Raw genomic sequence first — 24,329 nt, forward strand, 5'->3', positions numbered from 1 at the left:
CATTTTCATTCATCCTTACAAAGGCAGCTCACTGAGGGTGATGACCTCTAAAATTTTAGCTGAACTGAGTAATTGAGCTCCTCATTTTTGCTGGTAAGATTTGAGAGAATTTGGGGGAGATGGTGCATGACCAAATGGAGAATTAGTGAGGTTTTACAATGTTGTTATAAACTTTATGATGTGAGTTGATTGTTTCATGTAGCCTCATAAAACAAGTTGGAGATGGCGGAGGGGGATTACATCACTCCCTCTGCCCTCCCATCAGAGATGAAGCTTTCTTTAGTGCTCAGGAACTTTCCTGATGGTCCACTCAGGCCAGCCCAGTTTTCAGATTTTAATATGTTCCTATAAATAGGTGTGGAGAAAAAAACGAGGAAGAAGGGAGGAAACCCATTAGCCAAACTTGTTGCACTCCCATTCCTGGCAAAGATGAATGACTAATGTCACAGCCGTGCACCAAAACTTACAGAAACAGGCCTGTTTGGCTTGGGTGCTAAATAAATAAGCCAGCTACACATTTCTTGGATGGCAGGCAAACGTTTTGTCATCATCGAACTCCCCTCATTGTTCGCGCGACTTACACAAGTTGTCAGTCTCTGTCCCAACCCCAAGCCACCTGAGGGGGAGGAGCTGGGCTCGTTCATTCCTTATTTATAATTAGCTTCAAGTGAGGGGGAGGGACAGGCAGGGCTGCCTCCTGTGCAGGCTGCTTGCCTGAGTTACATCCACAAATGCCTCGGAAGCAGCAGGCTGACTGCGTCTTTCTCTTCACATTCCTGGGTCTGTCTGGGCTGGTTGGTGCAGTTACCAGAACATACCACATTGGGATTGTGGAAGAATACTGGAACTATGTGCCCCAAGGAAAGAACGTTATTACTGGGGAAAGTTTTTCAGAAGACAAGTGAGTAAAGTTGGGGTTCCCGTAGACTCCTAGGTTTGGCTTTTTTCTTGCCTCTGCATGGAGGTTATAGTCCTTGGGTGGTTATAATGGGGAGGGGTTGATCTAAACTAAGTGAAGGGGTTTTGTGTTGGTCTGGAGGGCCCTCACAAGGGTGGGCATGTAATGTAGACATTCTTAGCCCTACCTATTTGTTGAGCTGTCTATTCACAGCCTTCTCTGTGCAGCACAACCAGGTGTTTTCAATAATGGCTCACTCTATAAAAGGACCATTTTCGCTGAGCACTACTAGGGACTTCCAGGGGGTTCTGGGCTCAGTATGTTAAAAAAAAAATTAACAGCAACCCTTGGGATGAGCATTTGAGAACTTTTACGAATTCTTTACCATTAAAACAGTGTTTTCTAAGTTTTTATTTTTGGAATGAAGACTGGAGATAAGTAAAATATGCCAGAGGTAGTTATGTTTTGTTTTTCTTTTGCAACATTTAAAAGAGGGGCTGGGGCGCCTGGGTGGCTCAGTCGGTTGAGCGTCCCACTTCGGCTCAGGTCACGATCTTGCGGTCCGTGAGTTCGAGCCCCGCGTCGGGCTCTGGGCTGATGGCTCAGAGCCTGGAGCCTGCTTCCGATTCTGTGTCTCCCTCTCTCTCTGACCCTCCCCCGTTCATGCTCTGTCTCTCTCTGTCTCAAAAATAAATAAACTTAAAAAAAATTTTTTTTAAAGAGGGGCAGTTACAATAGATTTGGCTGGTATTTTAAGAGTTTCTCTGAGGCTTTTAGAAATGGCTTTTTCACTGGTGAAAGGTTTGTTACAGCCACCTCAGAGAAATATTCTAGTCCCCAGGCCTGTGGCATAGCTGCGTAAGATGGTAACAGAGTGTTGTATTTCTCTGGTTTTTAATTTTTTTGCAGAAAATAGCCCTCGCCCTTCCTTTCTCTCTCAGGGTCCAGTGTCTTATATCTCTTATTTGTTCCCCGGAGCTCCCTCTGAAATTAGCTCCTGGCTTTAGGAGCTGTAATTCATACTTTCAACTTCGTGGTTCTTGGAACATCTTATGAGATGTTCTGGCAACCACTGTTGAATATACAGACATACTGGCTACTTTCTGATAGGCAGAGCTCAGTACGCTCAACATGCAAGTTCTACTTTCTAAGGATGAAGTTAGTTGCTAACATTCAGGAATACCATGGGGTCTCCCAACAAGTCTTTAAGGCTTGAGGAAAGACCTCCCAACAAGGCTCCCAACAAGGCTCCCTGCCTTGAGGAAAGACCAAAGAGCCAGTTGGCTTAGACACACATCTTCCGGGTTTTCTAACAATACAAAGGGGGCCTAGTCATGTTTGGTTGGAGAAGGGTAAAACTCATGCCAGCCAGGCTGCCGAGAAAGGATCTTCCTAAAGCCTTGAAACAGGAAACTTCATGTCCAGGGGGCTGTTTCCACAGAGAGCTCTTGACTTCCTTCAATCTCATATCTGCTGACCATTGGTTGTGGTAGTGTTTACTGTGACAAATGGATATGGGAGTGAGAGGTTACCCTAACTGCCAGTAACCTTTCCCAAAATAGAGCTCTGCTGTCCTCAAAAAGAACTCAATAGGAAATCGTCATTGTGAGCGGCTATTGAACATGAGACTGTTCAAGACGTGTACAGTGAGAGTAGTGAATATAGTCTTTAAGCACGATGTGGTATTGGATTGCCTTTCCACATGGTTGAGTAAAAAGCTTAGAAGTCTACCTTTCTCCTAAAATGTCAGCAGAACTGTTTGTGAGCATTTATTCTGACAGTGGAATTTCACCAGAGACAGACTTTCTTTCTTTCTTTCTTTCTTTCTTTCTTTCTTCTCTTTTAATTTATTTTTGAGAGAGAGAGAGAAACAGAGTACTAGTGGGGGAGGGGCAGAGAGAGAGGGAGACACAGAATCTGAAGCAGGCTCTGGGTTGGCAGCATAGAGCCCAATGCGGAGCTCGAACTCACAAACTGTGAGATCATGACCTGAGACGCAGTCGGACGCTTAACCAACTGAGCCACCCAGGTGCCCCTCACCAGAGACTTTCAATTCATTATTGCTTGCAAATGTTATTATTCCCATTTTACAAACTGAGAACTGAGGTTCCGAGGTTAAGTATTGTTGGAGTTTACAGAGTGAAGGCAGCACCAAACTCAACATTGCTCCAGAGCTTGCTTTTTTTTTTTTTTTTACCATACAACCTGCTTCTTGGTAAAGGTAATCCTCTCCCGCTGAATTAAACTCAGCTTTGATGGCAGCCGGGGATTCCAGCAGAAGGAACTTTCTAGAAAGTCCCAGTTCTTACCAAAGGTAGGTTTAGTCCCATGGGTTACTCTTCCCAGAGAGATATTGAAATGATCACTGGTCTCGGTGGCCAAACTGGTTACCTGGGTTCATTCAAAAACCCAAAGTACTTTAAATACCCAAATACTGCAATGCTATTTCCACTAAAGCGGAGTGCGGGAAGACGTTAGGGACTCTGTTGATCATTTCAGCCAGAAGATGGTGCTTTGAAGAACATACCATAAAGCGTTTGAAAATAATTATGGTGAAAAAGAAAAAAAATAAGGCATGGCTAAGTCATGGTTCGGTATCAGTTTAGAGTGGGGTGGTTTAACAAATGCTGTGGCCCCCCAGGAGAGGACTCTTGCCCTTCAGGCACAGCTGGCTTTCTAGACGTCATGCCGAAGTCCCCAGATATTTCCTTCTCATGGGTAAAGGGGTGGTGTTTGTGCAGGGCGGCTTCCTGATGCTTAAGGGGGAGCCTGGGTTACACAGTGTATACCGGCTTTTATTAGCAATCATGTCCAGAGGCCACCGGTGTGACAGGTGGCCCAGGGCAAGCCCCTGACAGGGAACACTTGGAGTGGGCTGCTGACTCTTGCTTGAAGAACACAGGACACATGTCATGATTCACATGTGTCACAGCTGCCACAGGTGTCACGTGTGAAGATGCCACAATTGTGGTACATAGGGAGTTCAGTACACGTATTCTATTTTGTGCCATTTCCCCAGAAGCAAGGAGTCATCTTGGATACTGTGACCATGCCTCTCACTCAGCCTCCTGCACTTCTGAGGACAGTCTGCTGTTGAAGATATTCAGATCCAGACAAATGCCTGATATTTAGGGGTCCAGGAGAGCCAGGGGTCTAGGTCCCACTTTGAGTGGAAGGATTCTGACATAGGAATCAGGAGACCTCACTTCCAGTCCTTGCTCTGCCCCCAACTTGCTGTGAAACCTTGAACATCTCACATCATCTCTCTGAACATCAATTTCCCTAATTTGTATAACCAGGTAGTTGAACTATAATCCCTAAAATCACTTGAGAAGTGTAATTGTAAGGAATCAAAAATAATTTTTGAAACCGAATGAGAAACATCTTACTTGGCTCACTGGTTCTAGAAAGATTTTCCCAATGGTGAAAGAGAGAAGATTTGCATACATTCAGTCTAGGAATCAGAGTTGGAGAAGGTCTGAGAGTGCGGATGTGTGACAAATTTTGAAATATTGTATATTTTTATTTCTCTATCTATTTTCCCCCTGTTCTTTAAGAACTATCTTCACTTTTTTATCCAAAAATATTTCCCTGCAACCCTGGCTTATTCTGATCTGTTTCCTTCCTCACCGTTCACGGAGCTTGGTGTCTTTCTTAAGCCTGGGACACAGCGTTTTCTTCTCCCTGCATTGCTGTGTGGGTGTTTGAGGTACGCTGGTCACCTCTGCAGCTGAAAGAAAAGTGCCACAATGGCTCAGAGGAAGGCCTAGAGTATATGTAATAATGCCCCTCACCCACACAGAGCTTTGCTGGTGACAGTGATTTATGGAGGACTGAATACAAGGCTATTCCTTTGGAATCATTAAAGTAAAAACTAACCCCTTTGTCAATTTAGTTATTGGGTTGCTTGATCTTTGATTACGAGGATGGGGAAAATTAGGGGGATAGAATGGTGAGTGCCAAAGTTTCAGTGATGTGAAAAAAGCTTGGAAACCAAAATTAGGCAGCGCCAAGAGCCTAATAAATCCTGATTCATAAGGATAAAATAGGAAATACACTGACATCATTTTTTCCAAGACTCCATAGAAGTCAGATGGTACAATTTCACTTCCCTTCTTGGTACTTCTGCTTAATCATAGAGTTCAGAAATACAACAGAGACTGTAAGCACTAATATTTCCTAGAAAGCACAAAATTTAGGAGTTATATTCTATTTAGAAATATTTTATCCAGATGAATATATTTCCCCTGTTCCCCTTTGGGCCTAATGGGGACACCGGGCTCCTTTGATTTGTCTGGGGATGGTGTCAGCATTTGATCCATTCGTGCCCGTCCTGTTCGGGCTCATAAAGCGCTTAATTAAGGTGTACCTGTGCTTCAGTGGTAAAGCCTTGTCTTTAATGGAACCAGAGTGGGGTCACCTTATTTAAAGCTGCAATTCTCACCAAAGACCTCATTAGGCAACCAACACACATGCAGGATTTTTCTTCCCAGTAACGTGGGGGTTTTCATGGGTGCTAACTCACAGGCAGAACCCATCCTTGGCCATGAATGAGGCTGACCACTGCTCAAACCCCATCCAAGTTAGTTAGCATATAGTGCAATAATGATTTCAGGAGCAGATTTCAGTGATTCATCCTCTACATATAACACCCAGGGCTCATCCCAACAAGTGTCCTCCTTAATGCCCCTTACCCATTTAGCCCATCCCTCCACCCACAACCCCTCCAGCAACCCTGAGTTGGTTCTGTATATTGAAGAGTCTCTTATGTTTTGCCCCCTGCCTGTTTTTATATTATTTTTGCTTCCCTTGTGTTCATCTGTTTTGTATCTTAAATTCCATGTGAGTGAAGCCATATGATATTTGTCTCTCTCTGACTGACTGATTTCGCTTAGCATAATACACTTTAGTTCCATCCACGTTGTTGTAAATGGCAAGATTTCATTCTTTTTGATTGCCGAGTAATACTCCATTGTATATAGATACCACATCTTCTTTATCCATTCATCTGTCGATGGACATTTGCGCTCCTTCCATACTTTGGCTATTGTTGATAGTGCTGCTGTAAACATTTGAATGCATGTGCCCCTTCGAAACAGCACACCTGTATCCCATGTATATATACCTAGCAGTGCAATTGCTGGATCGTTGGGTAGTTCCATTTTTAACTTTCTGAGGAAACTCCATACTGTTTTCCAGAGTGGCTGCACCAGTTTGCATTCCCACCAGCAGTGCAAAAGAGATCCTCTTTCTCCACATCCTCGCCAGCATCTGTTGTTGCCTGAGTTATTAATGTTGGTCATCCTGACAGGTGTGAGGTGGTATCTCATTGCGGTTTTGATTTGTATTTCTCTGATGATGAGTGATGTCGAACATTTTTTCATGCGTCTGTTAGCCATCTGGATAACCCATGATCCTTAGCATGTGACTTGATTCCTTAAGGTAGTTCATGGTCACAGTATGGCTGCTGGAACTCCAGCCCTCATGTCTATGTTCCAGGAAGGAAGAGAGGAAGGGAAAAGGTAAAAAGGGCACAATTCCTGCTGCATTATCCTATTAGCCCTTTAAAGGGCTCTCATGGAAACCCCAGACAGTCAGTTCTACGTACATCTCACTGGATACCCAAAGCCACAAAGGGGGGTCATAAATACAGGCTTTTAGTTTTGTGTTTTTCTTTCTGAGTGAAAGCAGACTTTGATTCTGTTACTCAGAAGGAGGGGAGCATAAACATTGCAAGGCAGCAGGCAGTCCCTGCCAACCTTCCCTTACCCCATTTCTCCCTGTTTCCTTCCCATCCATCACAAACACCCTCTTGGTCCCCCTCTGCCTTTTCCCACCTTCAGATAGGGGGGTTCCAAGGCCTGGTTAGTGGGATTTAAGAGAACTCACAGACAATATAGTTGCTAACCGTCACTGCGCCCTCACTAGGTTCCAGGCATTATCATAAAAGGTTTTTATGCCATGCAGTGGGGTGACCGATGTCCTGTCTCAGGTCAGGGGGATCAGGAGTCCCAGGGTGGGTTTCCCTAGCCAAGTGTAGTCCAGCAGTGGTCTAACAGAGATGCCAAGGCAGCCTGGCTGGCTGGGGAAGTGTGCTCCGGCATCACCTGGCAAGCTTACAGTTCTTGTTTCACCAACAGAGTAAGTATCTGAATCTCTCGTTGCCTCAACATGCTCATCAGTAAAATGGGGATAATGATAGCACTTGCTTTGGGGGTATACGAGTTCCCTGTGGCTGCCGTAACAAATTATCACAAACTAGGCGGCTTAAAACAACAGAAACGTGTTCTATCCTACTTCTGGAGGCAGAAGTCTGAAATAAAGATGTTGGCAGGGACACACTCCCTCTGGAGGCTGAAAAGAGAATCCATTTACTGACTTTTCCAGCTTCTGGTAGGAGCTGCTGGTGATCCTTGGTTGTGCCAAGGTGCCATGGCTCCGGCTTCTGCCTTCCTTTTCCTATCACTTTCTCTATGTGTGTCTCATCTTTCTCCTCATCTCAAAATCCTTAACTTGATCATATCTGCAAAGACTCTTTTTCTGAATAAGGGAATCAGGACTGGGACTTGTCTCTGGAAGCCATTATCAGCCCACTCTGGGGAGGAAGGGATCAGGAGGCTCAGATGACATAGGATCCGTGAATGTGCTCAGAAGCGGTGCCTGGCACTGTGGTTTTGCGTGCAAGAAATGCTAGCCATCATGGTAGCTCTCCTATCTTGAGGGGTCTCTGGAGAGCAGGAGTTTTGTGGGAAAGAGACTGAAAACGGTCACGTTTCCCTCTTTCTAATTAGAGCTTTGCCATAACTCCCACCGACTGAGCACCCCCCTCTCCCAGATCCTCTGCAGGGGGCTCCATATCGCCTCCTTTTCTCCTCATGATGGCTCTGTCATGGTCACCAGTTTTCAGCCAAGGAAACCGGGGTTCAGAGAAGTTGCTTCCCCAAGATCTCACAGCATCGAGTAGGGACGCTGGGATTCAAGTCTCCTCTCTTTTCCCTTTACTGCAGAAATCTGTTTTTAGCCCACCTGTGTGTGTTTTGAGGGGCTTCTGGGGACATGAAGTGGGAGAAGGAAGAACTCAGGACTTGAGTGGTGCCAGGGGAACCAGGGTGAGAGACTGTGTAGAGGAACGCATTGATTGGATGGCTTAAAATACATTAATTAGGGAGGGCGTGGCTGCATCCAAGTGTAAATGCGCATAGTCACCATCATCACCCTTCCTTTGCCAAGTAGCACTTGCCCCAATCTGATCCTGTTTTCTCAATGTCCCTTCTCAAGCTCAGGCAACAACGTTGCTCGTCCTTCTTGGGATCATCACGGTCTCCCGCACGTTTGCTCTGACCACACCCCCTGCTGCTGCTCTGACCACACCCCCCCCTTCACCCCATCTCCCCTCCACACACTCACACCTGCAGGGTCTATATGGTGCAGCTGTCAATATAGAAAACTGGGGGTTGCTATTTACTCTCCTATCTACGTTTTGGCTTCCCAGCCAGATGGTAAACCTCTTGAATGCAGAGACTGACATTCACACATCTTTGCCCCAGTTTCTAGTGTAGTGTCCCATTTAAAACGGAGGTTTATGGGGCGCCTGGGTGGCTCAGTCGGTTGAGCGTCCGACTTCAGCCCGGGTCACGATCTCGCGGTCCGCGAGTTCGAGCCCCGCGTCGGACTCTGGGCTGATGGCTCAGAGCCTGGAGCTTGCTTCCGATTCTGTGTCTCCCTCTCTCTCTGCCCCTCCCCCGTTCATGCTCTGTCTCTCTCTGTCTCAAAAATAAACAAAAAACGTTAAAAAAATTAAAAAAAAATAAAATAAAACGGAGGTTTAACAATTGCTCAGTAGTTGAATGGATGGGGGACAAATCTGACTGAAAGATCCAGGTTGTCAGGGACAGAGGTGCTGGTGAGGTGCACATATGCTGTGAGCTACCAACTCCTCAGAATCTAACCTGGAAGCCCATCTCTGCACCGGTTAGATGGTTCTCGAAGTCAGGTTCCTTCTCACAGTGGTTAATCTCACCTGCTCCTGGAAGGCGTCTCCCTTCACGGTATTACCTGTGGCCTTGGCAATGTCAATGTTCTACATGCTCATTTTGTCTTTCAAGCAGTTGCTCATGAGAAATTTTCCAGCCCGACTGGATTTTTTCACAGCATAAAATACATACCTCCTCAGTTTGAGTCAAAACGTCAGAATGTTGGTTAGGGATGAGCCTGAGCGGTAGTGATTGCTCAGTCCCTCACTGTAGGGCCATCTTGCGGCTACACTGTAAATCATACAAAGTCCACGAGCACAGACGTTCCAACTAGTGCTCTCTAGCTGTGTCAGAGGCTGCTTTCTGTGGACGGCTTCCTTGAGGTCACCTTCTTTTGTTTCTTGGGCAAGGGTTGCACCTTCCCAGACTCATGGGTGATGGAGCTTCTGTCCCACTATTACGAATGTATAATGCGTTCTTAGCAGCCACTTGCTGCAGAGCCATTAAAAAGACTGATTTCACTGACTTTCATGTCTCCCTATTTTCTCCTCTTTGGCTGATTCCTATGGTTTCAAACAGTTATTATGTTCTAGTTTCAAATAGCTGCTATGGTTTTTGTTTTGTACTGAGTACTACAGAGACGTGATTTCCCAACTTGTCTGCACATTCAGAACTGCATGGGTTAGAATAGGACAGGTTGTGCCATAGCAACAAACAGCCCCCAGATCTCAGGGGCTTAACCCCACAGAGGCACATTTCTCACCCACTCGGCTTTATACAGGGCCATATGGCTCCAGGACAACTGTCCTCCTGGGACAAGTAATAAGCGGGGCTGCATGGATCTCGAGGCTTCATTATCTTCACTGTAAGCTTTTCCTACAGCAGAGGAAGTGAGGGGGTATTGCAATGGCAATTAAATTCCCTGGCCCAGAAATGACACATGTCACTTCCACCACAGCCATTTGCCAAAATCGCGTGGCCCCACCTATCTGCAAAGGCTCTTTGCTCTCCCCTTCTGCTGGGAGGAAAGAAGAATCAGAATGGGTAAGCACTGGAAAGTTCCGTCGTAAGAATCGTTCAGTGAACTTAGGAAAAATAAAGATGCCACGCCAGAAAGTGTGATTCGGTTGCCCTGAAGTGGGGCCTGGGGGCCCGAGTTTTTGGCAAACGTCCCAAATAATTCTGAGACAGCTGATACTTGGCTGGACATCGGGGAACTACTGCTTTAGAAAACCTGATCCTGTCTCAGGGTGACTATCGGCTCCCTATGTGGGAAGACTGACACGTCCAGGAATGTGCAAAGCAAGTCAATACATACAAGTCAGTGCTAAAATATGCAGCATATGTAATAGGTACTGTGGGAAGTCAACAAACATTCGCCCTCCTTCCGATATGCTTGCCTCTTGTTTGGGTGGCTCCGCCAGACACCTCGCGCCTGCTCAGGAACTCTTGCTCAGCACGCATTTGCGTGTGTGAGAGCGCGCATGCGTGCCCGCGCAGGCTGGGAGCCAAGAGTAGAGAAGCGGGGAGAATCAGACGTCCGTCTTTCCCTGCAGACCCTGCTGGAGAGACAGGGCCCTCCCTATGAACGACCTTTTTATAGCCTTTTCCCCAACAGGCTGAGCCTACAGAGGACGCCAGTGATTCCATATCTAATCCTTCCTCTGTCGTTGCCTTCCTGGGTGGTCCAGTGTAAGCTATAAAGCCAAGTAACTCTCCTTCTCTGGGGCCAATTAGCCAGCCTGAGGATGACTCAGTTCTCCCCCGCTTCTTTCTCCTCCTCCTCCTCCTGAACAGCCTATTCAATTAGGACTTGTATTCAGCTGCTGGTTAACAGAAGCCCGAAAAACGCTCAAATGTATTTTTTGGTTTACTCAAGAGAAAGCCAGAGGTTGGCAATCTTCAGGGTCCCAGATGCCTTTGACTTTTCACTTGCCCTTCTGTAGGGTGTGACCTTCTTCCCCATTCTGTCAAGATGGCTGCCGAAGCTCGTCATCGTATCTTCATTTCAGGCAGGAAAAAGGGGAAGAGCAAACAACTGCGAGGGTCTGCGCCAGAGGAGTCCAGAAGAAGTATCATAGAATGACACATGCATACATCTCATTGGCTAGAACTGTGTCACATGACCATCCAAGCTGCAAGTGAGGCTGGGAAATCTAAGGGCTCCTATCCCCAAAGCCCCAGTGTCAGGCTCCCCAGACTTTTTATCCTATTCCCCTGCACAGGGAAATAGGCTTCTGCCTCACGGAACAGAAGAGGGTTGAACGCCTGCTTACGGGCAGACACACACAGGCTCGGTAGATACACAGAAGACCGAGTGTTTACACACGGGGTCTGTGCCCAAGTTCTCAGTCTCGATGCCTGAGCGAGGACTTGTCAAGCCAGAGAGGTTGGGCAGTGACTGCCTTCCCTCCAACTCAGGCTGCAGGCGCTGTGCTCCCTGCTCAGGGCGCCAGTACCCCCCCTCCCCCCCCAACGTGGAGGAGAACTCACTTGAAGAACAACACCCCTTGTGGTGGCAGCTATGTTTTCAGAGGGAGAAGCCACATGAGAAGAGAAGTTTGGCTCCTCAGTTGCCTAACAGCCTGGACCCTCTCTTCTAAATAAGATGTGAGCTTGTTTTTTTAATTAAAGTTTTTTTTTTTTTAATTTTTCTAATGTTTATTTATTCTTGAGGCAGAGACAGAACGCGAACAGGGGAGGGGCAGAGAGAGAGGGAGACACAGAATCTGAAACAGGCTCCAGGCTTTGAGCTGTCAGCACAGAGCCCGACGTGGGGCTCAAACCCACGAACTGTGAGATCATGACCTGAGCCAAAGTCAGCTGCTCAACCGACTGAGCCACCCAGGAGCTCCGATGTGAGCTTGTTTTTATTATGAAAGTAAATAAAAGGTATAGAGTCAAACACGCCCAAGTACCGAAGAGGGTGAGTAAACTCATTCCTTCCCACTCCTGCCTGTGGCCTCAGCCCATGGCCCAGCGGTTACACTTTTAGGGTTTCCGTGGCTACTTTCCAAATGTTTTCTTTGCATATGTGTAAATGTGCATATTGTTTTAAAAAAACACAGAAATGGGATCATACTTTATGTGCTGATCTGCAATTTGCTTTTTTCATGTAGTATCTTGGAGACTGTGCCATATTGCCCCCTGTAGAACCTCCTCATTCTGTTGTCTGGCCATGTGGTCTGAATATGCTATAGTTTATTTAACCAGTCACCAGTTGAAGAACATTTTGGTCTTTCCAGGCTTTTGCTACCAAAATCACTGTGGTAATACTCCAATCCTTTTGTCAGGATTCCTACCTTGTTAGTCCCATTATTTAGGTGCTGAACCTGGCAGGTTGGGGATATAAAGAGCCTTTGCTGTCTCTGGGAAGACTAGTCCCCTGGTCCCTGGCTCCTCAGAGGGGAGCCTAAATCCATGGATTTCCCCTCTGTCCTAGGGACTTCCCACCTACTGACTCCACACTAAGGGCAGGGCAGGGTTGACACATGTGGGTGCCTGGCCAGGCTAGTAATCTGGTGCTCTGGGAAAATAAATAATATTGGGGCTCCTTCAACAGATACTTGCTCAACTCTTATTTGGAGGCAAGGCTGAGTGCGGAGGAGAGAGGAAGGTGGCCTGGTGGTGGCAGTTCATACCATCCCCTTGGTCACCAGGAGAAGGAACCCACTCTCCAGGTCACTGGAGCAATCCTTCTCGGAAGGGATTTCGCTACTACGTGCACACATCCCCGGGGGCTCCTTCCTTCCACCTCACAAACCCCATCTGAAGCAGCTGATTCTTTCTGACCATATACAGTACTCACCACCCAGAGAAGTTCTAGAAGTTGCAATTCTCTCCACTTCCAATGTCATTTCCAGTTAATTTTATCCCTCTGGCAATGCCTTCAGCTCTACAGTGATGTGGCAATGCCCTTTAGAGCTGAGGCCTAGCTGCTCCACCCCTTAATTTGGCTTGGCTGAGAACTCTGGGAAGTTCCCTTCTTCCAAGGCCAAGACCAGTCTCTTTAAAAGGGGCTTTATTGGGGTGCCTGGGTGATTCAGTCGGTTAATCGTCTGACTTCAGCTCAGGTCATGAACTCATGTTTCGTGAGTTCAAGCCCCTTGTCAGACTCTATGCTGACAGCTCAGAGCCTGGAGCCTGCTTCAGATTCTACGCCTCCCTCATTCTCTGTCCCTCCCCTGCTCACACTCTGTCTCTGTCTCTGTCTCTCTCTCTCTCAAAAGTAAAGATTTTTAAAAATTTTATTAAAAAAACAAAAAGGAGGGCTTTATTGCTGACAGGTGTGACCATGGTCTGTGATCTGGAGTAAGCTGGATGTCCTAGCTGGTTAGAACAAGGAAGTAATGACGCTGTGAAGAAAATGCTATTTATTTATTTATTTACTTATTTGAGTCGGTGGGGTGGGGGCGGGGGAGGAGATGGGCAGAGAGAGAGAGAGAGAGAGAGAGAGAGACAATCCCATGGGGCTCAATCCCATGACCCTAAGATCATGATCTGAACTGAAATCAAGGGTCAGATGCTCAACTGACTGAGCCACCCAGACGCCCCAAGAAATTGCTTTTAATCTGACTGGAAAACCATGCTATGTTCTGTTTAAATGCTTTTGTTTTAAATTTTGTTGTGCTGTAAGGATCTGCTTATACATTACAAAAAAGTAAGATGGCTGTTTGTCAGTAGGTCCTTAGGAGAAAGAAAACAGTCTTTGGAGGACAGGTCAGCAAACCAAATCTCATAAGGTCACAGGTTGGATTTCAGAGATATTCACTGGATATTTTCTGGTGTCCACAAACTCTGCCCTGGACCCAGCCATTATTGGATAGAATGTATTCTGTATTTTGGCTGCAAAGGGACCTGAGAAACAAACAATGAGGAGCTCATTCCCTCACTATTGCTACTACGAGAGAACAACTCGGTGTATGTTCTGCCAGTAGTGATAGAATTCTGTCATCCGGTTGTAGAGAAGGCCACACCCGAAGACCCCAAAGTATCCCGTTACCTGGCAGTCTGTGTAGAGCAAAGAGAGCAACCAAGTATGCCTCCAACCCCACGTCCACGGTACACATCCCGAGGGGTTCATTCTTCCACCTGCTTGAACTCAACCTTGACTTTTTCCCCTAAGCGGTCACTACCAATCAATCAGATTTGGTGCACAAGTTAAAACCTATTTGCCATCCCTGGCCTGGAGAATACTCAAAGTCAAGTATGGCCACATACCCTTTTCTGCAAATGTAGTTTGCAAAATTATCCCAGTTTTAATCTGCCAATCTGGGGGCAAATTCAAGGCTTTTCTTTTTCTTTATTCCAAAGCCACTAAGCACCAACGCTTCTTAGGCAATTACTAAGCATTACAATAAAAAAAAGGTATTTGAAGGATTTTTGTCTTCAATTAGCTCACAAACCAGAGATGTGCGTATCTTACTGTGACACGTTTTTGGCAAGTGTGTGATTCGTGCATGAACAGAGCACTGTGCGTGTCCAGAAGGGGAAAGGAGGAAGAGTTGCAACTGATTCGGAAGGGTGCTTGACAGGTAGAGAGTAGGAAATAGCATCCAGACGCGGGGAAAGAATGTGTGCAAGTCTTGGAATGCTGGAAAGGATACAGTGCATTTTGAGGAGGCTGAACGTGAGGCCTGGCAGAAGTGTGAGGTCAGGGGAGGTAGGCAATGAGGAAATGAGGAAATGAGGCCGGGGAAGAAAGCTGGGCTGGATGTACCAAAGAACACTGCTCCTGCTTTGACTTGAGCCACTGGATCCCTGTCCCCTGCTTGACCCAGACACCCTCTCCTCCATCTACCTACACCCCTATCTGCTGCTCCATGGTGGGCTGGATGCCTGGCTGCTTGACACGCTGATATCTGGCTCCATCATCCTGAAGAGCCTGCAGGGTGGGCAAAGCTACCATTCATACCTGAGACTGCTGGACAGCTTTGTGGTAGGAGCTGCTTAGGAGCTTCGTATCTGAGTCACTGGTATGCAAACACTGGGTAATCTCTTTGAGGAAATGAGGACGGAACCCTGAAAATATCTTGTGTCTTTGGCTTTTTGATCTATAGTGCTTTCCCCAACCTTAATGAAGCAAACAAATCCATTAGTCAATACTGAGACTCTCAGACCTGGTGTGACTCCATCAACTCAATTGGTACTTAATCACATACTGCTGTATGTCATTACCTAATTTTTCCATTAGGTCATACACTCTTTTGTATCCCTCCATAGCACACAGCAAGGTGCTGGGAACATGGTCAATACATACTTAGTGTTTGTTAAAAGAAAATTGAAGGGGAACGTGTTGAACCCAAAGGGGCAAGTGGACAGCGTGATTTTAGAGCATTTTGGTTTAGTTTGGTTGTGAATATTATTTGTGTCTTTTGGGTTGTCAGTCTCTAGCCTCAGTTTCCTCAAAAGTAACTTAAAGATAATCTCACCATCTCTACAGAGTTTAGAGGGTTGTGTCCAACACCATATAAGAAATCATACACTCAAGTACTTTATGAACTGTTAAAATAAGCTATGAGGATTTCTCTTTTAATGTTAATTATAAAATATTTTCTTTCTTATTTTTAGACTTGCAACCTTATTTCTCGAAAGAGGGCCCAACAGGATAGGTAGTCTTTACAAAAAGGCTGTCTATAGACATTACACAGATGAGACCTATTCCACGGAGATCCCGAAACCTCCCTGGCTTGGATTCCTGGGCCCTATCTTGAGGGCTGAAGTGGGTGATGTGATTGTCATTCATTTAAAGAACTTTGCTTCCCGACCATACTCTTTGCATCCACACGGCGTTTTCTACAACAAAGATTCAGAAGGTAAATATCAATCCTGTATCATTGGTGTCTTGTCTGTATTCCATAAATAAGGGAACTGTCCATTTCAGTTAAAGGGATCTAAGAGACAATGATCACACGTGTTCATTTGTCTTTTCCCGTCTCCTCTCTCCCCATCTCCATCTGTTCCCCCTGATGTAGAAGACTTCGACAACACTATCAACCACCTTGACCTAATGGACATCTATAGAACATCTCATCCACTGACTAAAGAATGCATCTTCACAAGAGCATATGGAACACTCCTCAGGGTAGACGATAGACTCAAAAGAAATGTAAATAAGTTTTAAAGAACTGATAGAATGCAAAGTATATTCTCCGATGGAATTAAATTTGATACAATCAATAAAAGAAATTTTGCAAATTCTTACAAATATTTGGAAATAAACAGTATACTTCTAAATAATCCATAGGTCAAAGAATAAATCACAAGATGGATTGTAAAATATTTTGAAGTGAATAAAAATAGAGATAAACCCTACCAAAATTTATGGTATACAGCTAAAGAAGTATTGAAAAGGAAATTTAGAGATTTAATCACTTATGTCAAGAGAAAAGAAAAGTCTCAAACCAATAACACAAGCTTCCACCTTAAGAAGCTAGAAAAGGAAGAGGAAACAAAACCTAAAGCTAGCAGAAATAAGGGAATAATAAGGATTGGAGCAGAAATTCATGGAAGAAAAAAAAACAGAAAAATAATATAAAATACATTAAGCCAGAAGTTGGTTCCTTGAAAAAGATTAATAAAATTGAGAAAACTTTATCTAGCCTGATGAAGAGAGCACAAATTACCAAAATCAGGAATGAAAGATAGGCCATCACTGTGACCTTACAAAAATTAAAAGGATTGTAAAGGAGGATTATAAACAATCTAATGGCAAAATATTAGACAACTTAGATAAAATTGACAACTTCCTAGAAAGACAAAATTTACCCAAACTGACTTAAGAATAAATTAAAAATTTGAACAGACCTACAAAATGTAAAGAAATGGAATTAGCAATTAAAAATCTTCCCTCAAAGAAAAACCCAGGCTCAGATGGTTTCATTTCTAAATTCCATCAAATACTGTAATAATAGTAATAATGAGAATCCTTTACAAAATCTTTCAGGAAACAGAAGAATACTTCCAAATTCATCCTATGAGGCAAACATTATCTTGATGCTAAAGCCAGATACATACATCACAAGAAAACTACAGACCAATATTTCCTCATGAATGTAGACACAAAAATTCTTAACAAAATTTTAGCAAACTGACATCAACAACATATAAAGAGAATTATACACCATGGCCAAATGGAATTTATCCTGTGATTGCAAGGTTGGTTTAATACTAAAAAATAAATGAGTGTAATACAACATATTAATAGAATAAAGGACAAAAACCATATGATCATCTCAAAAGGTGCAGAAAGGCATTTAGCAAAATCTAGTACTTATCAATTAAAAACTTCCAACTAGAAACAGATAGGAACTTCTTCATCCTGTTAAAGGTTATCTAAGAAAAACCCACAGGTAACATCATGGTTAATGGAAGGGATACTGAATGCTTTCTTCATAAGATTGTGAACAAGGTGAGAATGTCTGCTCTCACCACCATTATTAAATATTGTCCTGAAGATTCTAGCAAATGATAGACAGGTCTTCTAGCAACAAACTCAGTCTTTGTTTATCTAGAACGTCTTTACTTTCCCTTCCTTTTTTTAAAGGGATAGTTTGCTGGATAGGGTATTCTCAGCTGGCATTTCCCACCCCCTCACCCCAACACTTTGAGTTTGTCTTCCCACTGTCTTCTCATCTCCCAATATTCAGATGGGAAGTCAACTGTTAATCATGTTGATGCTCCCCTGTATGTGATGAGTCATTTTTCTCTTGTTTTTAACGTTACATCTTTGCCTTTTTTTCCCCTAACAATTTGACGACAATGTGTCTGTGTATGGATTCTTTGTATTTATTCTACTTGTGGTTCATTATGCTTCTTTGATGTGTAGATGAATGTTTTTCATCAAATTTGAAAAACTTCAGGCCATTATTTCTTAAGAACAGGTTTTTGTTTGTTTGTTTTTTGTTTTTTGTTGTTTTGTTTTATTTTTGTTCTGTTTTGTTTTTTTCCTGTCCTCTTTTCTGTCTTTTCTCCTTTGGTGGACTACTACTATGCATATGTTAATACACTTGGTGTTGATCCACAGGCCTCTGAGGTTCTGTTTATTTTCTTCAATCTTTCCCTCCTCCTCTTTTTCAGACAGGATAATTCTGTTGATCTATCTTCCAGTTCATTTATTCTTTTGCCATCTTAAATCTGTTGTTGAGCCCCTCTAGTAAATGTTTTATATCATTTATTGTACTTTTCAATTTTCTATCTCCTTGAGGATGTTTTCCATTTGTTGAATCATTTTGTCCTACTTTTCTTTAATTATTTAAACATAGTTTCTTTTAATTGCTTGAACATTTTTATAATAGCTGCTTTAAAATCTTTATCTGCTAAATTTAACATCTAGAGGCACTTAGAGATAGTTTCTATTGGCTCCTTTTCCCCCTGAGAATGGCTCACATTTTCTTGTTTCTTTTATTTTGTTGTTGCTATTGAAAACTGGAAATTTTTGAGAATATATTGAAGCAACTCTGGATTGGGATCCCTCCCTCATCCAAGGTTGTTTTTCCTGTTTGTTTGCTTTATTATTGAGTAACTTATCTGGACTAAATTTGTGATATCTGTCTTCCCTATAGCGTGAGGCCACCAAAATTTCTGCTTTCTTTTTTCTTGTATTTATTTTTAAGGCTGGTTGCTAAGGGTCACCTCTACATCTGCTTAGCTTTGAAGTCAGAAGGTTATTGGACAGAGGTTGTGGTTAAGCATCAGTAAATCTTCAGTTCTCTGCCATTGAAATTGTGGGTGGATAGAAAACCCATTCAAAGTTGTGATGGTTTTTGTCTGCCTTGGATTTTAGTTTTTGCTGGGCTCTTTGCTTCTCCTCTTTACAAGCACATAGCATTAGAGTCAGCCAGGAGTATGTGTATAAACATGTGCAACAATTTTTCAAGTGCAAACATTGCTGGGTACTTTGATTTGATTTCCAGAGCACTGAAATGGTCATTTTTCTCCATTTCTTTCAACTTTATGATTACTTTTGGGGGAGAGGATCAGCTATCTCACTCTCTTCTAATGAATTTTTCTCTTGGCTATAGTTGCACGCCTGCTAGTCTTTTTTTTTTCTTTAAGTTTATTTATTATTTTTTTTTGAGAGAGAGAGAAAGACGGAAGAGCAGAGAGAGAGAGGTAAAGAGAGGATCCCAAGCAGACTTTTTGTTGTCATCATGGAACTTGATGTGGAGCTCCAACTCATGAACTGTGAAATCATAACCTGAGCCAAAATCAAGAGTCAGACATTTAACTGATTGAGCCACCCAGGCGCCCTGCAAGCCTGGTAGTCTTGAAGTCCCTGCTCAGTTCAACTTAGTGTTTACTGTGAACTAGACCCAGTGCTGGATACTGGGGCTGTAAAAATGAGTAAATACACACTTGTTGCTTCCAAGATATCCATCTGGGGAGAGGTAGAGGATGAACTCAGAAGAAGTAGGTAGGTGGGACTAACATTGATTAAGCAATTACTAATATGCCAATGCCTATGCTAGAGCTCTTACATGCGTTATCTCACTTAATAATAGAATTAACTAGTGCTTTCTTGATCTCCATATGAATATAGTTAAGTATCAGGACTATTTACAAACAAATTTTATCTTTTTAATTCAGAGAAGAATAGAGAAGAGGAAAATATCTTACATTCTGATTTCCTACATATCCACTAAAATGAGTTCAAAATAAAAAATTAAACAAAAAGTAGTATGTGAACATGGTTAGAAAATTTTAAGAGTACAGAGAAGTATGAAAAGTAAAAATTCCTCCTACTTGTCTCTTACCTGAAAAATGATCGCTTTTAAAAATGTCTTATGGGGCACCTGGGTGGCTCAGTTGGTTAAGTGTCTGACTTGGGCTCAGGTCATGATCTCACGGTTTGTGAGTTTGAGGCCGGCATCGGGCTCTGTGCTGACAGCTCAGAGCCTGGAGCCTGCTTCAGATTCCATGTCTCATTCTCTCTCTGCCCACACCCCCCCCCACCCCACCCCAGAGTCTCTCTCTGTCTCTCTCTGTCTCTCAAAAATAAATAAATGTAAAAATTTTTTTTAAATTAAAAAAATTAAAATGTCTTATAAATTTATCTTAGAAAATTTTCTATATATATATTTGTGTGTGTGTGTGTGGTTATGTGTGTATGTGTGTGGTTATGTGTTTATTTGTACAAAAGAGATTATACTATCAGGCTGCTATGTATTTCCTGTTTTTCATTTTTCACTTCATCTTGGAGAGTTTCTCATATCATCACACATAGAAAGACATCCTTTTAGCACTTGTGCAATATTCCATTGTGTGAATGGACCAGTTTGGTATTGACGATTACTTAGGTTGCTTTCCGTTTGGGGTTGATACCTGCACATTCCCCAATGAATATTCCAGTTCCAGTGTACAATATATTCCAGTGAGTTTTATTTGTTTTTTAATGTTCATTTATTTTTAAGAGAGAGACAGAGCATGAGCAAGGGAGGGGCAGACGGAGAGGGAGACACAGAATCCAAAGCAGGCTCCAGGGTCTGAACTGTCAGCACAGAGCCCAATGTAGGGCTTGAGCTCACAAACCAAGAGATCATGACCTGAGCCGAAGTCAGATGCTTAACGAATTGAGCCACCCAGGCACCCCTATTCCAGTGTATTTTCAAAAACATTTTCAAGGATATTTCAGGGGTAAATTCCTAAAAGTAAATTGCTGGTTATACTCATATTCCTTCTTTCCTCCCTCTCTGCTTTCCTTCCTTCCTTCCTTCCTTCCTTCCTTCTTTCCTTCCTTCCTTCCTTCTTTCCTTCCTTCCTTTTTCTTTCTTTCTTCCTTCCTTCCTCTTTCTTTCTTTCTTTCTTTCTTTCTTTCTTTCTTTCTTTCTTCCTCTTGCTCTCTGTCTCTCTTTCTCTCTTTCTTTCTTTCTTTCTTTCTATGGGAACTGGCAAGTTGTCCTCCAAAAAATTGCACATTTACACTTCCACCATTTGTTTATGAGCTGGCCTGTTAACTCCTACAACTTCACCAGTCCTCAATATTCTCAAATCTGATGGGTGAAAACTTGTATATAATAATTTCTAAAAACTCACACAGTCTCAAGTGCATAAAACCAAATGAATGTTTTAAAAATACTCTTATATTGTTAATGTTACCACTGCTCAAAACCTTTGCCAAATCAAAATCCCTTCCTGGGGATAACCTTCAGAACAACTTAATAAGCTACCCCCTCCCAAATCACTTTTTACTTTATATTCATGGTTTATTTTGCATCCCAAATGATCTTCCTCATCTTGAGTGCTGACACCAAGGATTTGCTTGGGGACTCTAGCCCCTCCTTTCAATAATAGTCATCAACACCTCCCAGTGATAATAAGCAAAAAGAAAGTACGTTAAATAAATTGTGAATATACAAATCTCTGGGAAAATTTTTACTGATATTGATTTGTATCATATAATCAAAGCAAAATGGGTGCTCTCAGTTGAAGTTTCTAGACAAGTCCACCACCCTCCCATCCTCCCCCAGCTACTGACCTTCAGTAAATTCAGAAGCTTCCAAGCCATGCATTTTGTTCACAGGGCTTTGGTGTATGGTGTATACTCATGCCACTCATTCATTATTTCATTCAACAGATGTTTGATACTGAGCACCCACTATACCAAGCACTGAGGTACATCTTGAATATAAAATTATGAGCATAAGTAAACTTGGTTTGCATGGGAATTACAGTCTAACATGAGAGACAAGTATCTATCAAACATTACAGACACAGTATTATCCATGTATAATTAAAAACATGGGCAAGTGCTATGAATAAATAATAGCTGATATTTACTGAATGCTTACTATATATGAGGGGCTGTGATAAATGTTTTGTAGATCATATGTCATGTAAGCCTCAACAACTCTATGCCATAAGGAGAATTATCATCCTCTTACAAATAAGAAGCTAAGATTCATAGAAGAGAAGGAAATTGCCTAAATCACAGCTAAGAAGTGAGAGAAAGAAGATTTGTTTTCAGGCAGTCTAGCTTCAATGGCTGTGAACTTAATCACTGGCTATTCCGCCATTCTCTGGCTATTCACATTCTCTTTATGCGAATGCATTTTAGAAAACTGACCTAGTCCAGCGAGTTCAGGATTGCAAGTTTGTTGAATGAATTGGTGAACAAATGAAAGAATGAAGAATGAACTTGGAATGTGTCCGCACCCATGTCCTTCTGGGCCCTTCACCTTCCAGGCTTCTTCTCAGTGCCGTCCAGTTCCTCCCCATCCTTCCAGGCCCCTACCTGCTATCCAGGTGGTTATCAAACTAGCTTTAGCAGTGGACTTGCCTTCATTGAAAAATCTTGTGCCATGTTAGTTTATATAACAGAGGAAGGGAATGCCATGCCCATTTGCCCCTACCCGCTCTGTGGTAGACCCCCACCCCCACCTAGCTGAGCCCAAAATTTCATTCAACACATCACTCTATTTTACTCTCCGGTTGTCCTATATGATAACGATTCCTATTCTGGTCTGCTAAACAGAACCGTAGGCTCTCTGGAGGAAAGATGAATGTCTTACTCTTCCTTCCTATCTTTTATGAGACCTCAAACAAGTGCTGAATCAGTAATAAGTGCCCAAGAATTTCATTATTGCTTCCGCCCTTTCTCCTTTCCTTCTTGAGGTGATGTTAAATGGAGTGGATTCAAATCTTCCTGATTGGTACAAGAGGACCATCAGAAGGGGTCCTTATGAACATTTATTGAGCGTCTGGTTTTGTTTTGTTGCTTTGTATACATTGTGTCATCTAGTTTTCACATTCCTATGGGGTCGATATCCCCATTCTAGCTTTCCTGATAGGAAACCAAGGCACTGAGAATTTAAGTAACTTGCCTCAATCCCACAGGAAATACATTTTTATTCATATGTGTTTGATTCCAAAGCTCCGGCCCCGTCCGCTATAGCATGTGATCTCTGTATTTTAAGTACGTTTTATCTTTTCTTGGAAGGAGCTCTATACCCAGATGGAACATCTGGAAGGAATAAGGATGATGATATGGTTCCTCCTGGCAAAAACTACACCTATGTCTGGCCAGTGAGAGGAGAATATGCCCCTGCTCCAGCGGATGCCAACTGCCTGACCTGGGTGTACCATTCGCACATCGACGCTCCTAAGGACATCTGCTCTGGGTTAATTGGCCCACTGCTAGTGTGCAAGGAAGGTAAAGAGAGCCCCCTCCAACACACACACCCACACACACACACACACACACACAGAGAGAGAGAGAGAGAGAGAGAGAGAGAGAGAAGCCTATTCCCAGAGGTGTTGAAAAGTGTATCTAAATTTCAGGTCTTGTTTTGCCCACCTGCCTTGCTGTGTATGGAATGTGCCTTTTCTTCCAAGCTTTCTGTAGGATTCGGGAAATTCTTCTAACATAGAAGGTCAATCTGATGCCACAGCAGGGACAATAATTCAGACTTCAAGCATCATAGCCTTCTGAAACTTGCATGCTTTTCTTTTTCAAACAACAGGGATATTCCCTATTGAGAGCCATTCAGGCCACCCTGACACCACACGTAGGCAAGTGAAAAATGTAGCCCAATGACCATGGGTGCTTTTGTTTTGTTATTTCAACTGCTTGATCATTTTGTGATTTTGTTCCCTATTGCTGTCAGTAAAGCTGACTCCCTTTAGGAGCAAGATTTTCAAGTCTGTGGTTGTGAAGACTTCTGTTTTATGACTTTTTTCTTCAGCTCTGTCATTTCTATTAAAATCCTTTTCTGCTTTCATGTTGTGGTTACTTCTGTACATGTAAATCTTGATGAACCTTTACACTTACCTGGTACCATTGGCAAGAAACAAAACTCAACTTGATCTAATCCACTTTGAACTTTTTTCTCTACTCTTTTAAATGTCCCCGACAGGTATCCTGAATAAATATTCAGGAACAAGGACAGATGTGGACCGAGAGTTCATTATAATGTTTACTCTGGTGGATGAGAACCAAAGCTGGTACCTTGATGAAAATATCAGACATTTCTGCACTGACCCTGATTCAGTTGACAAAAACGATGCTGTTTTCCAAAGAAGTAACAAAATGCATGGTGAGTATTTCCCGTGTTGCCACGTATGTACCAAATGCCTTTTGTGTATCTGATACTATGAGGGATGCAAAAACACAGAAGTGTCCAACCTGGTTTTCTAGGATTTATAGCTCAGGGATAAGAGTGATTAGAAAGTGATATGAAACACAATACATGTCAGATCCTAAAACAATCTGAGAAGGGAGAAAGCGATAGTTATAAGCTAAATTGGGTATGACAAAGCTATGATATAGAAAATGGAAGGATTAATGTTCTAATTAAAAAGAATCAGGAGGTGAGCCTAGAGAGGATGGATAGGTTTATACTGATGGGAGAAAGGAGAATGAATCATCATCATATAACAATCCTGTGGTTTGCAACCTTTTGCATTTATCCAGTAACCATTTTCTGAGTGGCTGCCAAGTTCAAGAACTATGCTATATGCTG

General features: G+C 43.1%; 1 protein-coding gene across 1 annotated transcript in view; it reads left to right on the forward strand.

Moving 5' to 3' along the window:
- The first annotated feature begins 689 nt into the window (after nt 1-689).
- The window catches only part of HEPHL1 (hephaestin like 1), an 82,060-nt gene continuing 58,420 nt past the window's right edge, over nt 690-24,329 (forward strand). The window contains exons 1-4 of the mRNA XM_049653761.1: nt 690-901; nt 15,442-15,686; nt 22,808-23,020; nt 23,724-23,903. Coding sequence (XP_049509718.1) covers nt 732-901; nt 15,442-15,686; nt 22,808-23,020; nt 23,724-23,903 — 808 coding nt within the window. The 5' untranslated portion in view covers nt 690-731. The remainder of the gene's footprint in view (nt 902-15,441; nt 15,687-22,807; nt 23,021-23,723; nt 23,904-24,329) is intronic.

This window comes from Panthera uncia, chromosome D1 (assembly GCF_023721935.1).
Source record: "Panthera uncia isolate 11264 chromosome D1, Puncia_PCG_1.0, whole genome shotgun sequence".
Taxonomy (NCBI): domain Eukaryota; kingdom Metazoa; phylum Chordata; class Mammalia; order Carnivora; family Felidae; genus Panthera; species Panthera uncia.